Consider the following 18,374-nt stretch of genomic DNA (forward strand, 5'->3'; position numbering starts at 1 on the left):
AAAAATTTCCAGATGCTGGAAATCCGAGCAACACACACAAAATGCTGGAGGAACTCCGCAGGCCAGGCAGCATCTATGGAAAAAGGTACCGACGACTGTATTTTTTTCCATAGATGCTGCAGTATCCGAAGAAAGTTTTTTTTTGCCTGGGATCTTTGGTCACAACCAGAAATATTTTGTCCATTGAAACTTATGAGGTTAGATGTTTGGAGTAAACTCGCTGCCTTTCAGTATCAAAAATCGGATTTCACGCGGCGTTTCCCTTTAGAATTACAGCATGATACCAGCTGTCTCGTCGATGTGGCTCTCTGTTGGAGCGTGCAATCTATACTATGCTCTAGATCTCTTTGTCTGGTCCTGCATTTTCTCCCTCCCTCAGTATCTGTGCAATGCCAGAGATTTGTGGCAGCAGCTTTGAATTTTATTATGGCAGCTCGGGAGTTAATAAACCACGGAATTAATACAATGCCGGTGTATGTAATGGCAGGCATGAAAATGCAGACATCCCACCCTGCAAAAATTCATTTCAGGGAGGTAGCACCACCACCCCCGCCCCCCGCAACCCCATATCCCCCCTCTCCGGTCGACCTCCAAGGGTGTATGAATACAGGACATTTGATTATGAAAGAACACAACAATTTATTTGATCACATATTGAAACTATGTACACACACACACACACACACACATATACTCCTTGTTGAGTATTTTGTTAGCAGTCTCAATGCTAATAGCTAAATGCTAATGCAAATAGCTTTTTTATTCCTTTTGAAAACTTTCCTTGTACAGTACTGTGATGAGGCTTGCTTGGCAGATTTGAGCATTTTGCCGGAAGTCTCAACCTCATAGCCGTCTGTGTCAATGAATGTGTTAATTTTGCAAGACATCAGATTCCTAAGTGTTTTGTGAGACAGCTGACCTCTGAATTCTGTCTTAATGTGACGCACCATGCTGAATGCCCTTTCTACATCACAATTAGAATTTGGCAGCACCAAAAGTGGCTTCATCAACTGGCAGAGCTCTTTGAATCTCAACTGCCCTGTGCTCACAGATTTTACTTTGGATAGCTTCCCCCAGAACTCATCAACTGGCAAACTTTTGTAGTTTGGCACCAGTCCTTCAAGGTTAGTTGAGACATAATCCAGGACTTCCAAGTGGAGCTGTTCTCTTGCATCTGCCTTGATCACATTTGGAAATCGCTCTGCCAAAGTCAAAATCTGCTCTGGATTCACCTCATCTTGTTTCTCTGTATTGACCACTGACAGATTTTTCAAGATTCGGTCTCTCATTGGGAACTTCTCCAAGATTTTTTGAAAACTCCTGACAAAGAATGCTCTGGCATCTTTGAAGAACTGCTTTGTCTTGTAAGGGGGGGATCGCTTGTGCTTCCTCGCTTAGCACTGCCTCCTTGCCAGATACCCAGTAAAAAGCTCTTCATCTGCGCGGTGAATTTCATGGTTGCTCACATCTATCTCCTGAATGTTCTGTACTCTCAATACCTGTGGCTCAATAAGTCTACTTGCTATGTGAGGCAGGAGCTCTTCCACACTCCGATCCAACTTGAAGAGGATAGGTGCCTTGTTTTGAAAAATCAAATTGAATTTGTCAAAACATTGTGTGACATTATGGAGAAAGCATGTGTATATTTTCATTTGGGGGTCTTTCAGCCTATTCTGATTCTGAGATGACTTCTGATTCTCACTCTTTGACTCAAAATATGAAATAAAGGCTGGCCATTGGTGGAGCAGATGGTCCAAACCTTTTTCTAAAGAAAGCCAGCGTGTAGGACAATGCTTTTGTACTCCCTGCTGGACAACATTGCAGAACTCTTGAAACTGTTTTAGGTCTTCTCTTCGTTTGGGACTTTTCTCAAAGTAGTAGCAGATGCCAATGAGCAGTTCTTCAGGTGACATTCAGAGCTCCTTAGCAGCAGTTTTGGCACAAATGTTGACCAGGTGACTTGGACAGCCAACGCTGTGAATATGAGGGGCCTGTACTTTTAATCTTGATAAGACAAGTGTTGTTTTTGCCAATCATCACATTGCAGTTGTCACTGCTAAATCCTACACAATTAGACCATTCAAGGCCTTTGTCATGCATGGATGATGCAATGCAGTTGAATATGTTTTCAGCTTTGGCATGTCTACAAATCCAACTGTTAACTTACCCTGTGTTTCATTATAGTACCTGGCTAAAATGGCACATTCCTTCTCACACACGATACCGTTGCTTTCATCAGCCAAAATACTGTATGGCCTTCTTTCTGTCTGGATGAACTTGTACAGATCCTCAGAACATTCAGGTTCCAGTGCCATGTTCACAATTGCTGCTGTCTTAGGTGATGAGCAGGCATAGTTTTTTGCTATTTCTGAAGCAGGAAACATTTTCCTGAATAGCTTGCCTGTGTGTTTACACACCTGGAATGGCAGGTTATGCTCAATGATGAAAGATGTAATGTACAGCTCAACTCTAGTGAATAGTGACCTTCTCTGTCAGACTTTGGTTTTCTGCTGAAAAGAACTGTGAAATACTTGAGCAGCCTTCCCTGCACTTAGCCTCCCTAATATGTTGTGGTCCCTAAAAGAAGTAAAAGCATAAGGTGACACACATCAAAGTTGCTGGTGAACGCAGCAGGCCAAGCAGCATCTGTAGGAAGAGGTGCAGTCGACGTTTCAGGCCGAGACCCTTCGTCCTGAAACGTCCTCGGCCTGAAACGTCGACTGTACCTCTTCCTACAGATGCTGCCTGGCCTGCTGCGTTCACCAGCAACTTTGATGTGTGTTGCTTGAATTTCCAGCATCTGCAGAATTCCTGTTGTTTGCGTTTAAAAGCATAAGGTGTATCCTTATTATATTGTCTTATGTAATACTTTGTTTAGTGATTTTGTCTAATCTGTAAACCAAGTTGGGTATATGTGGAAAATGTGACATTAAAATATGTACTTATACAATCAAGATTCTTCTATCCGGAATGCTCGGGACCAGACATGTTCCGGATTTTGGATTTTTCCAGATTTTGGAAATACAGAGTTTAGGAATACATTATAGAAAAGAGAGAGCATGAAAAGGGGTTACGATGAAGTAATTAAGAAAGCAGGAGTTTGGCCTCATCACATAGGACATCAACAGAGTAGCTCCTTAGCAGCTAGCCAGCTAGTTTATATACCGTTAGCTATGCAAATGAACGAATGACACCTGTTAAACTCACCTCAACATGTCTTTTACAGTCACTTAACTCACCACGGGCAATAGAAAAGTCACTGTTGCAAACAGTGCAGCGAACAACACTGTCATTATTTTTTGACCCCTATTAGGCAGGGGTACACTTTAGTGTAGTCTGGGGTGAAGTACATTTTATATTTTCTTTTTTTGGGACACTCTGCCATGGTGCTGCAGGACACTAAATGGAACTGATGGACAATGAAAGAGAGAGAGAGGTCGACTGTAAAGCCCGCCCACAGAGAAAACTAATAGGTCTACTTAGTACAAACAGAGACCAATCAGGATGCTCTCTCTGTCAATCTCTCGCTATGTCTGTCGCTCGCTCTCTCTGTCTCTGCCTCTTTCTCTCTCTCTCTCTCTCTCTCTCTCTCTCTCTCCCCCACCCCCCCTACTCGCTCTCAAAAAAATCTATTTCCAGGATATTGTATATAATTTGTGGGTGATAGGGAGCCACTATCATTATGCGGGAGACTCCCGGAACTTCCGGGAGAGGTGGGATGTCTGAAAATGTAACGATCGCGGAAAAGTTCCAGTCATTAACTGATGTCTATTGGATGAGTCGCTAAACCATTGAATTTAAAAGGAGAAACTTTGGGCAGATCAGAGAACCAGAAGGGTTGATCTGGGAAGGGATGTCTGTTGCCAAATGTGGGAAGTCGTGGGGTATCCTTGGTGTTATAATGGGCACAAGGCGGAGGAGGGGGGGAAAGAGACGTATAGGCAGGGTGGAGGATACAGAGGCTAAGAGAGGCAAGGCCATTAAGGGATTGATATGGAGAATAAGAGTTTGAAATCTTACTTAGAGAGAACAAGGCCAAGTACACAAGTAAAAACTAACTGCAAGAGAACTAAACAATAAACAAACATTTTCTGATCATGTCCCTCAGGAGCAGTTTGTTTTTGTAATAGAAACACATCTGTACTCCAACAGCACTATAAAGGGACTTTGGCCGCCCACTGCTCTGAGTTTAATGATTTTCTGGCAACACACATGAAATGCTGGAGGAACTCAGCAGGTCAGGAAGTATCCGTGGAAAAGAGTAAACAGTCAACGTTTTGGGCCGAGACCTTTCATCAGGACTCTGCATTTCCAACAGCTGCAGATTTTCTCTTGTTTGTTAATAGTTTCTAGAGCTGTTTTAAAATTTCTTAAAGCCTGTCTCAACTGAAGATTTCTGAGCAAACCATTGCTGACCCACACACAGATCTACCAGTAGATCCAGAAAATGCCAGGGCTGGAAGAATGAGGAAAGAAGGGTATGCTACTGGCAGCTGCAGGGAGGAAAGAATGGTTCTTAACAAGAGCCCTCCTTAACTCTCTGTATACCCATGACTGTGTCGCTCCAATCTGCTAATTAAATTTGTTGACGACACTACACTGATTGGCCTAATCTCAAATAATAATGAGGCAGCCTACAGAGAGGAAGTCAACACCCTGATACAGTGGTGTTAAGAAGACAACCTCTCTCTCAACGTCGCAAAAACAAAGGAGCTGGTTGGAGGAGGAATGGATCCAGGCTAACCCCAATTGACATCAATGCATCTGGGGCCGAGAGGGTGAACAGCTTTAACTTCCTTGGCATAAACATCACTGAGGATCTCACGTGGTCTGTACACACCAGCTGTGTGGTGAAAAAGGCACAAGAGCGCCTCTTTCACCTCAGACAGTTGAAGAAGTTCGGTGTGGGCCCCTAGATCCTAAGAACTTTCTACAGGGGCACAATTGAGAGCATCCTGACTGGCTGCATCACTGCCTGGTATGGGAACTGTACTTCCCTCAACCACAGGACTCTGCAGAGAGTGGTGAGGACAGCCCAGCACATCTGTAGATGTGAACTTCCCACTATTCAGGACATTTACAAAGACGAGTGTGTAAAAAGGGCCCGAAGGATCATTGGGAACCCGAGACACATCAACTGCAAACTGTTCCAGCTGCTACCATCCAGGAAACGGTACCGCAGCATAAAAGCCAGGGCCAACAGGCTCCAGGACAGCTTCTTCCACCAGGCCATCAGACTGATGAACTCATGCTGACACAACTGTATTTCTATGTTATATTAACTGTCCTGTTGTAAATACTATTTATTATAAATTACTATAAATTGCACATTGCACATTTAGACAGAGATGTAACGTAAAGATTTTTACTCCTCACGTATATGAAGGATGTAAGCAATAAAGCCAATTCAATTCAGTTCAATTCTGCCCAGACGCAGAATGCTTAATGATCAGGTCAGCAAGAAACGGTGTTAGGTGTCCAGGTTTAAATAAGAATATCCTTGTTGAAACCTACCTCAATCCAAGAACAAGTGAAATTTCACACTAAAGCAAAGTCCAGATTGCCTTGGTTCATGGCCACAAACCTCCATCTGTTAGATGCTTCACGGCAGGGATTCCACTCCTGAATCTTATCAGTTGTGAATGGACACAGCAGGTCCGTGCCCAGTGTCTGGAGTTTACACAATACATTAATTTTGCTGCATCCTATGTCTTCAGGAACTGAACCGATGTCACAAAACCAAGGGTGACTCCTGGGCAACCAGGGCTTTCCAACAAGAAGGTTGCTCACGAGTGTAGTGCACGTGCTGAATGTGAAAACCATGTCTTTGTCATGGTCTGGTCCGTTAACTACTCATTTCAGTTCATTTCCTTTTCCCCATGTTCCACTGGGATCCTTGATTAGGGCACCTGATCCTCATCGGAACCGGCAGCATAGAAACTCTGGCTTACATCTACTCACTGCTGGTTCGTCACCTCAGCCGTGCAGCTATGCTCGTTCCGGGCCGCCCAGATTGAGTCGGGTGAAGAGCCTGTCGTCCGCAGTTCCTGGGTCGGGTCGAGTCGAGAGCCTGTCATCCGCTGTTCCTGGGTCGAGTCGAGAGCCTACCGTCCAGCTGAGTTTTGCTGGCCTTTTGCTGCTTCATGTGCTACCTGGAGTCAAGATACGAATGGACAGTCGTTGTTGATTTTTGTCGTCTCATGTCCAGCTGAGTATTGCAGGCCATTTGCCGCTGCTTCGAGCCATGATATGAATTGTCTGTCATTGCTTGCTTTTGTCGTCTTGTGTCCGGCTGAGTATTGCAGGCCGTTTGCAACTGCTCCGAGCCGCGATACGAATTGTCTGTCGTTGTATGGTATTGTCGTCTCCATGTCCAAGTCCAATCTCCATGTCCGTGTCCAAGTTCCGAGCCCCAGCTCTGTGTCCAAGTTCCAAGCTCCGGCTCTGTGTTCCAGTCAAGTCCAAGTCCAAGTCAACATTCAAGTCCGCGTAAGAATCCCAACCCGCTCTCCGTGCCTGTGTTCTGCTCTTGGGTCCGCTCCAAACACCCGACTTTGTAACAGTCTTTGTGCAAAGTGTGAAAGAGAAAACCGTTAGTGTGATGAAGAAGTGATATCATTGTCCATATCTTTCTAGAATAACCTTTTAACATTCTGCAGATTCTAGTGAAAGATTTCTTATGGTCTACATGCTGTACAATCTTGGATCAGGAGACCTTGGTTCTTGCCGAGAGCTGCACAACAAGTAGCAGAAGGGCAGGAGGATGAAGGTCTGGAGCAGGAGTAAAAAGAGAAAGATGGAATGGTCCAGACAGCTCCTTTCTGGCAGACTGTCCATGATCACTTTCTCTGACTACGAAACCCACTGACAAACTTAATTCAACATTCACCTATTGTTCCATACTGCTGCCTTACGTCAATGTACCTAAGTGACAGTAATACAAAATAAACATCCTACATTTATAAATCAAAGCATGCTAAGTTGTAAGCAGATAGCAACTGATCACATAGTGTGATACTGCCATATCAGGTCCTCAGAGGATGCAATCCCTCCTGCTCCCCACTTAGCTTCAGAGCACCTAGGCAATAACAAAATACAGACAGACATACAGCAACTTCTCCTTCAGCAGGCAAGGGGGAGAATGTGAGGGAGGAATTGCTGAGTGAAGGGCCCACAAGCCCAACACTTTGCTTCTGAATCTTCCAAGATAATTTTCCAATCCATGGTCACATTTCACAAGTAACAGCCTGATTAGCATATCGGAAGTTTTTTCAAATATGTGCCTATGAAAATTGTTGTAGTCAGGCCACTGCTTTTGTCACTTTCATGATCCCTCTGAGCATGGTTCTTCCTTGATCCAATTTGCTCTCCATTCAGAGGCACAGACACTGGTACCAATGTCTGTTTGTTCTCTGTTGGGCAATGGTTCATGCTGTTTGGCACAGAGACGGTTGTAGCATCATTTAATACAATTTCTTAATTCAATTTCTGTAAACTTTATTGTAGGAGATGTGGCATGCAAATGGTGGATGGATCTCCAATCCATCTGGAGTCAACTCAGCCACCAATGATGGTGTCCTCCTGTTTTTACCACGTACAAGCCCAAGGTGGCTCGTTGGTTGTTGTATTTCACCGTCATAAATGTCATTCCCCCAGGAGTTATCCTTTCTCCAGTACAAGTTCTTAGCTAGATATCTGCAGGCTTCAGTTCGATATCTTTGAAATGTCATTCAAACTCAGTTTGTGGAATGACTGAAACAGCCAAACAAGTGTCCAATTCCATTTTAATTAAATGGCTGTTCATTTCTGTTATAAGCCCTATTGCTTGTCTATTGCTAGTTTTTATATTATAAATCTCAAGACTGCCCTGTGTCACTCTCATCATTTACAGATTTTTCATCAACAGCATGTAGATTAGTGCTCTTTTTTAAACTACAACTTGAATTTTTTAACTTTTTCTCTTCTCTGTGCAGTATATTTATTTTTATCCGCCTGACATACTCTTTGTATGCGTCCTACTTTGTTGCATTTTCCGCAAGTTTTGCCTTTAAATCTCTCTGGTCCATTCATCCCTCCCCACTGACTCCCTTCTGGCACTTACCCTTGCAAGCGGAACAAATGTTACACCTGCTCCTAGACCACCTCCATCATAACAATTCAGGCCCCCAAATAGTCCTTGCAGGTGAGGTGACACTTCACCTGTGAGTTATTTTGGGGTCTACTGTTTCTGGTGCTGCCAGTGTGGCCTCCTGTATATCCATGAGACCCAACAGAGATTGGGAGACCGCTTCACTGAGCACCTATGCTATATCCACCAGTAAAAGCGGGATCTCCCAGTGGCCACCCATTTGAATTCCATTTCCCATTCTCATTCCAACATGTCGGTCTATGGCCTCCTCTACTGTTGCAATGAGGCCATACTCGAGGTGGAAGAGCAACACCTTAAATTCCGTCTGGGTAGCCTTCAACCTGATGACATGAACATCGATTTCTCAAACTTCCGGTAATCCCCCCCCCCCCCCACTTCTTCACCATTCCCCATTCCCATTTCTCTCTCTCACTTTATCTCTTTCTTCCATGGCCTTCTGTCCTCTCCTATCAGATTTCCCCTTCTCCAGCCCTGTATTTCTTTCACCAATCAACTTCCCAGCTCTTAACTTCACCAATCTCCCTCCCCCACCCCCCTGGTTTCACATATCTCCTTGTGTTTCTTCCTCTCCTCCCACCTCCTCCTTACTATGACTCCTCATCTTTCTTTCTCCAGTCCTGATGAGGGGTCTCAGCCCGAAATCTCAATTATACTCTTTTCCATATATGCTGCCTAACCTGCAGAATTTTGTGTGTGTTGCTTGGATTTCCAGTATCTGCAGAATTTATTTTGTTTCTGATTAGACTTTGCCATTGAGTTCACTCTGACTTTCATTCCTGACTGCAACTTAATTGTGTGTTTGCTGTTTCTATTGAAACAGCAATTTTAACTGCTGTTCTAAATGTAAGTTGTTCTTCAGTCAGGAGTCATTTTTGAATGCTTTCTTGTAATATTCCACAAACTAAGTGATCTCTTAGTGCATTATTAAGCCAATTACCAAATGACAATGCTCAGACAATCTCTTCAATTCAGCTATGTATGCTGAAATGGACTCCTCTTCTTTTTGAATCCATATATGAAACGCAAAGCGTTCTGCAGTCAAAAATGGCTTCTGTTTTAAATGTTCTTGTATTACTTTGAAAATATCAGTAAAGTTTATTTCTGCTGGTTTGATTGGAGCAGTCAAATTTCAGAGCAAGTTATATGCCTTTAAACCCAATGCACTGAGCAAAATTGGTACTCATTTCTCATTAGCTATTTCATTTACTTCAAAGTACTAAGTTAGCTCAGTATACATTAGCCAGTTATCTCTTGTGGAATCAAATGCACCAATCTTTCCAATATAGACAGCCATTTCTGCTCTTTTTTAATGATTATGATTACCAGATACACACTCTTTTTGAACCCATGAATTCATTGTTTTCTGATTTTTTTTTTTTAACTTGACTGCCTCTGCATGTGCTAGGCTGCATTTTTTAGTTGCTATTCCTTCCTGAGCTTTTTCTAAGTTTGAATGTCTCACTGTACTTCAACAGGTGGCAGCCATCACCAAAACCTTATCACCACTGATATGTTTTTACTGCTTGAAAGCATTATACTAATTCAAAAAAAGACACAGGAATCCAAGATGTGAGTCTAAATTTGAGTTTACTTTAAGCGAAGTGCACACTTATCATGTGGTAGCTGCATGGCGTATACATTTCACGCATTTATATGTTTAACGAGTAATGAATTGTTAAAACAAATAGGAATGTCTATACTATATATATATATATATATATATATATATACACACACACACACACACACAAGATTACTCAAATGGGTCTGGCCTTGTTGCTCACAATGCTCCCGTCAACTGAACATGGCCACGTTATTTATCCTTCCTGCAAAAGTTCTTCCAGCCCTACACCTTTGGCTACAAGTCCATCAGTCAGCATGCAATGTCCTGCAGACACCAGAGGAGAAGAGCTCAATGGATGCAGTGGGCTGGATCCTTGCGAAGATTGTCCAGAAATGCCTTATTGCCAGATCACATCAACAGGCACCAAGAGCTTGGCTGGTGGTGAAAAGTGTTGTACCAGTCAGATCCTTCCTTTATTCCCCAAACACCACTCCCAATACATGCTGTCCCTGAGAGGACCGTAGTAGAGGCAAAATGAGCATTCATATCTTTGAGGACTGTGGATTTGCAAAGAGAGTGTGGAGAAAGATGCAAAGTCCTGTGTCACGTCCTGTGTTATGCTTCATTCCCAGCAGCTGCATGCCTGATCTACGGGCCTCTCCCAGGGACACACAGACAGAGATGAACGTCATGTGCTGCTGGAAAATCACCAGCTCAGTGAAAGAATCTGCCCAGATCTTGTTGGTCTACCAGCGCATTAAGACATCGGTAAAGGGAATGCTGCAACTGGCACATTCCAGGTTGCAGGAGCACGCACTGGGGGATGCAGTGAAGATTGGTGCTGCCACTGCAAGGACTCAGTGGAGAAGAACCACAATGTAAGGCTCCTCCACTACTGGACAGGGAGCGGACCAGCTGGATGTGGAGGTCTTTCAATTACTGTAGTAGTGTACCAGCCCAGAGAGCCACGAGTGGCAACAGTGCTATTGGTTTTAAGAAATGTAATTGAAATCTCTTAACACACCGTCTATGAACGTAAGAGTGAGAAGGCACTGCTTGATTTAATCTTGTAAATCATTATTTTATTACAAATAAGGTTTACTTTGGATGACTAAAAAGATACAGCTCTGCATTCAACACCATCATACCCTCACTACGGATCAACAAGCTTCGAAACTTGGGCCACTGCACCTTCCTCTGCAACTGGACCCTTGACCTACTCACCGGGATGTTCCTTATCTAACCTGCAGGACTGAAAAAGGCTGCAGAAGTTTGTAGTCTCAGCCAGTTCCCTCACAGGCACAACCCTCCCCACAGTCAAGGACATCTTCAAGAGGGAGTACCTTGACAAGATGGCAGTGATAGTTAAGGACCCTCACCAACCAGGACATGCCCTCTCCTCATTATTACCAGCAGAAAGGAGGTACAAGAGCCTGTAGACCCACACTCAAAGTTTTAGGACTAGCTTCTTGCCCTCCACCGTCATATTTCTGAACAGTTCATGAAGACTATCTCACTATTCCTCTTTTGCAGTATTTATATATATTTTAACATAGTTTTATGTCTTATGCTGTACTACTACTGTTGAATAACAAGTTTTTTGACATAGGTCAGTGATAATAAACCTGATTCGAATTTGGATGATTTCTATGTGCTTTAGTCCACCCTTTGTGTTCAACCATTATCCTTCTATTGTAATAGTCCAATAATCTTACAAATCCTCTCTATGACCTCACTATCTGGGGAACTGGCACCAGCACAATCCTTACCCTTAACCATGACTCCATCCACCTGCCCAGTGCATCCCCTTGAACAATCTTGGAGCTCCTCTCTAGTAGCTGTTTGGAAGCCTTACACAGAGCTGCACTAACCATCTACCACTCCCTTAAATCATAGGTTGTTAGGTGCCTTGGGACTTCTCACCCATAATGCCTTGTGCATTTTTATAGAAAGATTCATTTGCAGTTCTTTCTTTCAGTACATATTTCATTCCAGCAAACATTTTTAAAAAAGAGAAAGGAATGCAGTTCCGTCATACATTTACCTTGTGGATGCGAAGCTGAATTTAGAAGCATCTGCCAGCCTGCAATCTTCACCTGTCAGCCATTAACCCTTAATTATTCTCAGCATTTGATTTTGTTGTCTTAAAGGAAAAGGCTGGTTTAAAAATAATTGCACATAGCAGCCTAATAATTGAGGTTGAATTTATGTTGGTGTAAAAGACTGAGGCAGTAATCTGATCCCAGAGATTAAAATGTTTGGAAAAAAAAGATTTCTCAAAGTGCATATTAGATCTAGCAGGAGAAATTTCAAACAAGAAGACACAATGTTAAAATTAGAGTTAAGTTATTCAAGAAGGTTTTCAGCAAAGGTAGCAGAAATCTTGTACACTATTCCCCAGAGGCTGTGACTGCTCTTTAAGAGTGAATATTAATTGAGTCTTGTTAGGCAAGGATGTAGATTGTAGCGGAATGTAGAGCAAAGCAGAAAAATAAGGCACTGTTTGGCTATGATTGAATTCTATGGCAGAACTGACTTACTCTTGCATTATATTGCACCAGCTGCTGTAAATTTCCACTAAGCACAGCATAGAAACTTACAAAATTTAAACCAGTATCACCAGCAGCTAAAGAAAAGCCAAGAGATCAATATAACTTATTTTTCTCCTTTATTCATCAACGTTTTTTTGAAAACTCAGCAGAGAACTTTCAATCGAATCAACACTTTGCATTGAGCAGAAATAGTAACCATAATAGCACCTGGGTGAGAGAGTCAGACATTTGGATTTGTAGACAGACTTTTTTTGTGTGAGTGCAGTTTATCAACCAAAAATCAGTAGCCTTTGTTGCCTTTTCAAATGACCTTGTGACATTCCCTGTAGGGTTGCTGCCGGGGAACAGGGCTTTTGAGCAATCACTATGGTGATACAGTACCATGAGTTTCTGACTGTAGCTGCCGCAGTGGTGACTTGCAGATAGCTGACAGACATTTCCTTACAGGAAGCGGATTGCCCTCTGTGCCTCCTAATGCATGGCTTCACAAGTGGGGAGCTGGGAAAGTGCTGCTCGCACTCATTGCTTCACCACCGCGAACAGTCCACAGCGTGAGAATAGATAGACTTGCACACAAGAGCGATTTAAAACATTTTTTTTGAGCCACTTCATGTATCTGCTTCGAATTCCTCTGATGCTTGATTAAGCACCAAAATCAAAATGAGAATTGAAGGGAGTGATCAGGAAAGCAACAATGATCACATCAATGCACTGCGGTGATCAAATTATAAATGTGGTTTCTGTAACTTTAATATTTCACAGTTAGGAAAATGGTATCCCATGAGAGATTGTCTTAAAATGTAGATATATTCTATGTAATAGTAATTCTAGAAAAAAAAATCCTTAATAGTCAACTTTCCAAAAGAATACATTTCCTTGGTGTGCAAGTACCCATTAAATCCTGTCTAGAAGATGGTCTACTCTATATTTTGATGTTAGAATATGTTCAATGGACTACACTAAAGTTATTTGAAAAGTTCAAATGAACAGCTAGAACTTCAACTGTGTAGATTTACAAAGTAGAATAGCTAGGTTTCCTCAACAATGTGATGAAGAGAGGGGGTTGTGTTTGAGGTTACAAGAGGTCAGAGAACTCACTGAGGACAAGGGATGCTGTTTGAGAGCTGGCTCCTTAATTAGCACAGTTTCAGGGGTAATGTGTGAGTAAAAACTGGTTATTCTGTGAATGGAACTGTTTTCTTCAGACTCAAGAGGTGAGTTTCTCCACTTTTGGCGTCACAGGGATAAAAGGAGAAGAAAAATGAAAATCTACCTAAAATCAAGGGGACTTTTCCCAGCAGGTGCTAAGGCAACCAAAGTTGTTCACAAAATTGCTTTAAACTCTGTTACCCAATCTTGACACCATGACGCTGATTACTTTTGCAACTGTGTGAGTGAATTTATAGGTCACCTGCAAGAAGGGAGGGGAAGTCATAAGGCATGTAGGTACAGTACATGGGAATCTCACAAACAACATCAGAATCAGGTTTAATTTCACTGAAATGTGTTGTTTTGCGGCAGCAGTACATTGCAATGAACATCGGTGACCAGCAACTTGAGAAGCAGGAAGAATGCATGGAATGTTATAATTGTTCAACAAAGTTGCCTGATCTTTTGTCAAAATGTGCTGTACAGTGACTTCTTAAGATCAACCATAATATCCCCATTATAAATAGATTAGATGATTATTATTTTGTTTTGACAGCTTGTCTTTCAGAAACTAGTTTTGATTTGATTTGCTTGTAGAATTAAACTTTTCCAGTTCTAACTTTTCAACTAAACTTGCTATCATAAAGTGAAGTAAATGGAATTGTGCTTCTGTGCAATATTCCCAGTTTAACATGTTTAGATAAGCAACTTACTTTGTAAAATGTCAGTCATGCTCTCACATGCAATATCTATATTATTGCAGAACTGGAAAAGATTTTCAACACAGTTGGAAATTGGTCTCTTGGCAGCCAGGCAGCAGGTTAAAACCTGTTTTTGTATCACACACAAAATGCTGGAAGAACTCAGCAGGCCAGGCAGCATCTATGGAAAAAAGTACATTTGATGTTCTGGGAGGAGACCTTTCAGCAGGACTGGAGAGAAAACAGGTGGGGAGTAGAGTTAGAAGGTGGGGGAAGGGAGAGAGAAACACAAGGTGATAGGTGAAACTGGGAGGGGGAGGGGTGAAGTAAAGAGCTGGGTTGACTTCCTCCAGCACTTTGTGTGTGTTGCCTGGATGTCCAGCATCTGCAGATTTTCTCTTGTTGTTCTGCATAAGTATGTAGCCTTTAACAAGGTTAGCTTACATTCCCTGGTGGGCTTGAGCAGTGTTCAGGTATGCATTTGTTCTTTCTCATTTGAATATAAGTGTAACTCTAGGACAGCAGCAGCCTTTATCATTCATGCATCAGTAAAGCTACACCTGAAAGGAAATTTCTTTTTCTGATTGTTATTCTGCCTCTCAGCTCGGGAATGACCTGTGACATGAAAACCCTGAGACCCAAGTAAGTCCCAGTTCAGTTTCTATTTACTCCAGTCCCCCACTTCTTCTGCTCATCAAAGTTACATTGTCACATTAAATCTGCAGAGACTACTGTGTCTTAGTGATACCGTGAGAGGTGCAACAGCAACCATGTGTCATTAGGAGGCAGCACTGAGCTGAGGTATGGGAGAACAATACTTCTCTTTAATGACATGCTTATTTTTATTTATTTAGAGATACAGGGTGGAATAGACCCTTCCAGCCCTTTGAGTCACACTACCCAGCAACCACCAACAACTCCCCGATTTAACCCTAACCTAATCATGGGACAATTTACAATGACCAATTAACCTACCAACCGGTACGGTAAACCAGAGCACCCGGAGAAAACCATGCATACCGTGGGAGGACGTACAGACTCCTTACAAAGGACGTCGGTATTGAACTCCAAACTCCGACACCCTGAGCTGCAATAGCATCGTGCTAACCACTATGCTACCTGGCTTCCCTGTGAGGCTTTCAACAGAATGTACAGCAAATATATAAACTTGGTTCAGCATTAAGATCCAGGGGATAAGTTTTACAGGAATGATATAATAAGGGAGTTCCACCAATATTATGTTTATCAATTCCACTAACCTGTCCAACTGTGTGAAGTTAGAATACTAACCTGTTTAACAGTTTGCAGTTAGAGTACTTTTGGCCTATAACCAAAGGATGACTCTGAAATGCTGCACTATACCTTCAAGGAAGATCAAGGGAGCTCCTGTTTGGCTTAGCTCAGCCGAATTCGGGAAACAAGTTATACATCTTTAGTATCATAAAAACCCTGTCTTCTATCAGTTATTGTTCATGCTTAAAAAGCAATAGGAAGGGATGGAAATAGGTACAGGGGTTCTGAGGATTACATCCGAATGAATTTCTAATAGTGGTCTTGGTTGAATTTGTAGTTAGCTGTGACTAATGTTGATGCCTAAATCTTTATTAAAGGTGATGAAACTAATAAAATGAAGAATAAAACAGGGCTCTCTCAAGGCAACAGCCAGATGTGCATCTGTGAATGTTAAAATATCTGTAAAGCTTCCCTCAATAGAGGTAGTGACGTCGAGTGTATATGTCATCAGCTGTGGAAGCCATTGGGAATGTACGTTTGAAATTCCTCTTTGCATGTTCCAGCCTATGACTTTCTACTCACTTACGGTAAAAAAAAGTAAATATTATTGTGGAGAGAACAGGAATTATATTTAAATGACTTTACATTTCTCTCCTGCTGAATTGTGAGTTAGACTGAATGTTCTCGGGATGCTACCTCACCAGGTCATGCATGCCAGCCATTTTGCTTTTCAACCTCCACATCAGTGCTAAAGGTGTTCTGGTGAGGTGGACAGGTTATCATCTTCAACAATAACTACAAACTCCTTGACAACAACACCTCATTACTGCTGTTAACAATCTTCATCAATGCTTTCTTGAACTGTGCTTTGACTCTTCAAGTTGTTCTGGCCCTGAGTAGGGGTGGTTCTTTGGTCAGGTGATACTGACTGGCCATTCATGCTTATAAGGGTACCCTGGGGTTCAATATTTTCGTGTTTAGTGATACATTTCCGCTTCCTTTCTTCAGAGCTGAAAAGGGAAAGGAGAATGATTAGAAAAAGACAAAGTTATAAGCAAGTTGCATTTCTATAGGTAAGCTAATGTAAATATTATGTCTTTGTGATCCTGTGAGAGGTGCAACGTGTGTCATTAGGAGGCAGCACTGAGCTGAGGTATGGGAGAACAATGCTTCTCTGTAATGAACAATTCATCCGTTAAGCCTGCCTTGTTATTACTTCTTAGGTCATATTGCGATCATTACTTCAGCTAGCGACATTTGCTTGATTTATTTTGATAATCTTACCAATCAGAGACCTAATCTTTCTGTCAAAAGTTTCTGCTCTCAGAGTCAGAATCAGAATCAGGTTTACCATCACTGGCATATGTCTTCGTCAAACTGACCTGTTGAAATCTCCCTGACAGGAAAGGTATTAGGGTGTGCAGTTTTGTACCTGCAAATTATGTTGCTTAGCTCCTCCAGTACCTGCCTGACATTGGCCTGAAGGGGAATGTACACCACCACCAGGGTGAAGGCGGAAAACTCCCTCGACAGGTAAAATGGAGGACATTTGACTCAGGGTAAAATGGAGGACATTTGACTGCTAGATGTTCCAGGTCGGATGAAGAGGACAGAGACAGAACTGTGATGTTTGTGCATCACAATGAGTTAACGATAAATCAGACTCAACCTCTCCCAGAACTTGTGATCTTTTAGAGGATAGAGTTTCAAATTCCCACCACCTTTCCCGATTTTACTCCTGAATATTCTGGGTCTAATCATCGGCTTCTACTCTCTGACCCTAGATTCCAATCCCAAAGGAAACAATTACATATTATTCACCCAGTCTAAACCACTTTCTCATTTTAAATACCTGGATTTAAATCTACTGCTAAATCTTCTATATTTGTTAAGGCAGGAGGAGACCTTTTAACTCAATGCATCTCTTCTGCCATTCAGTCAGTTCAAATCTAATCCCTGACTCATCTCCATCTATCCATCCTCGCTTCATATTCCTCAATGTCTTTGGTTAACAAAATCTAACAACTCCTGATTTAAAGTTAACAGTTGAACCAGCATCAATGTTTTCTGTGGAAGGGTGTTTCTTTGTGCTTTCAACTGTTTCCTAATATTATTTCTGCAAGATCTAACTTGCTCCAGTAGTCTCAGATTTCCAAAACTGTTGAAGTAATTTCCTGGCTTCATTGCTATTTCTCCTTGAAAAAACCTCAAAATGGTCCTTAGTCTTCTCAATTCCAGGGAATATCAAAGATTCACAGGTTAATTTATTATCAAAGCATATATCCACATACAACTCTGAAATTTGTCTTCTCCAGATAGCCACGAAACAAAGAAAGAACATGAAAGTTGTTCAGAGAGAAACATTAAACCCACCCCCCGGCACAAAAAAGAATGGTGCCCCGATCATCAACACCACAAAACGGAATAAGAGCATCGACCCACAAAAGCAACCCCTCCCCCGCACAAAAAAACTAACAGAACACAACAGGAACAAGCCCCCTCCCCTCGAACAACAAAATGGCAAAGGAACGGATAATAAAAAACACTGAATATAAAACCATAAAAAGCCCACAGTCCATCAATGCAATAGTCCAACCCATAAACACAGAACAACAATACCATCCTCCAAAATCACTGACATTCATTGAAAGAGGGGGCCACAACACAAAGCAAAGAGACCTACACCAGCTACAGTGAGCTACAGACTCCTATGCCGGCAGTGATAAAAAAGGATATATAATTCTCATTGTACAATCCCTCCTCTAGATCCAGGGCATATACCCTCACATTTGCTGATATGGAAAGCCATTTTCCAAGTTTTGCCCATCCAGTTACCTATGTATATCTTCTAGTTATTTCTGCTTTCACCTATAGTGCTTTCTAGGGGGAATACAAGTTAATAAAATCTGAAAAATAAACTCTTCTCAGGCTTCCAGCCAGGTACAGGTATTGATTATAACCAACATTTTGATGACAAACTCTGCCATCTTCGTCAGGGATGATGCCCGGGCATGTCTAGTCCGATG

The 18,374-nt window shown here is 42.1% G+C and overlaps 1 protein-coding gene across 1 annotated transcript in view; it reads right to left on the bottom strand.

Annotated features, from left to right (window-relative positions):
- Window positions 1–12,370: 12,370 nt before the first annotated feature.
- The window catches only part of shtn3 (shootin 3), a 147,894-nt gene continuing 141,890 nt past the window's right edge, over window positions 12,371–18,374 (bottom strand). The window contains exon 17 of the mRNA XM_072263611.1: window positions 12,371–16,358. Coding sequence (XP_072119712.1) covers window positions 16,181–16,358 — 178 coding nt within the window. The 3' untranslated portion in view covers window positions 12,371–16,180. The remainder of the gene's footprint in view (window positions 16,359–18,374) is intronic.

The sequence above is a fragment of the Mobula birostris genome, chromosome 7 (genome assembly GCF_030028105.1).
Source record: "Mobula birostris isolate sMobBir1 chromosome 7, sMobBir1.hap1, whole genome shotgun sequence".
In the NCBI taxonomy this organism is placed as follows: Eukaryota; Metazoa; Chordata; class Chondrichthyes; order Myliobatiformes; family Myliobatidae; genus Mobula; species Mobula birostris.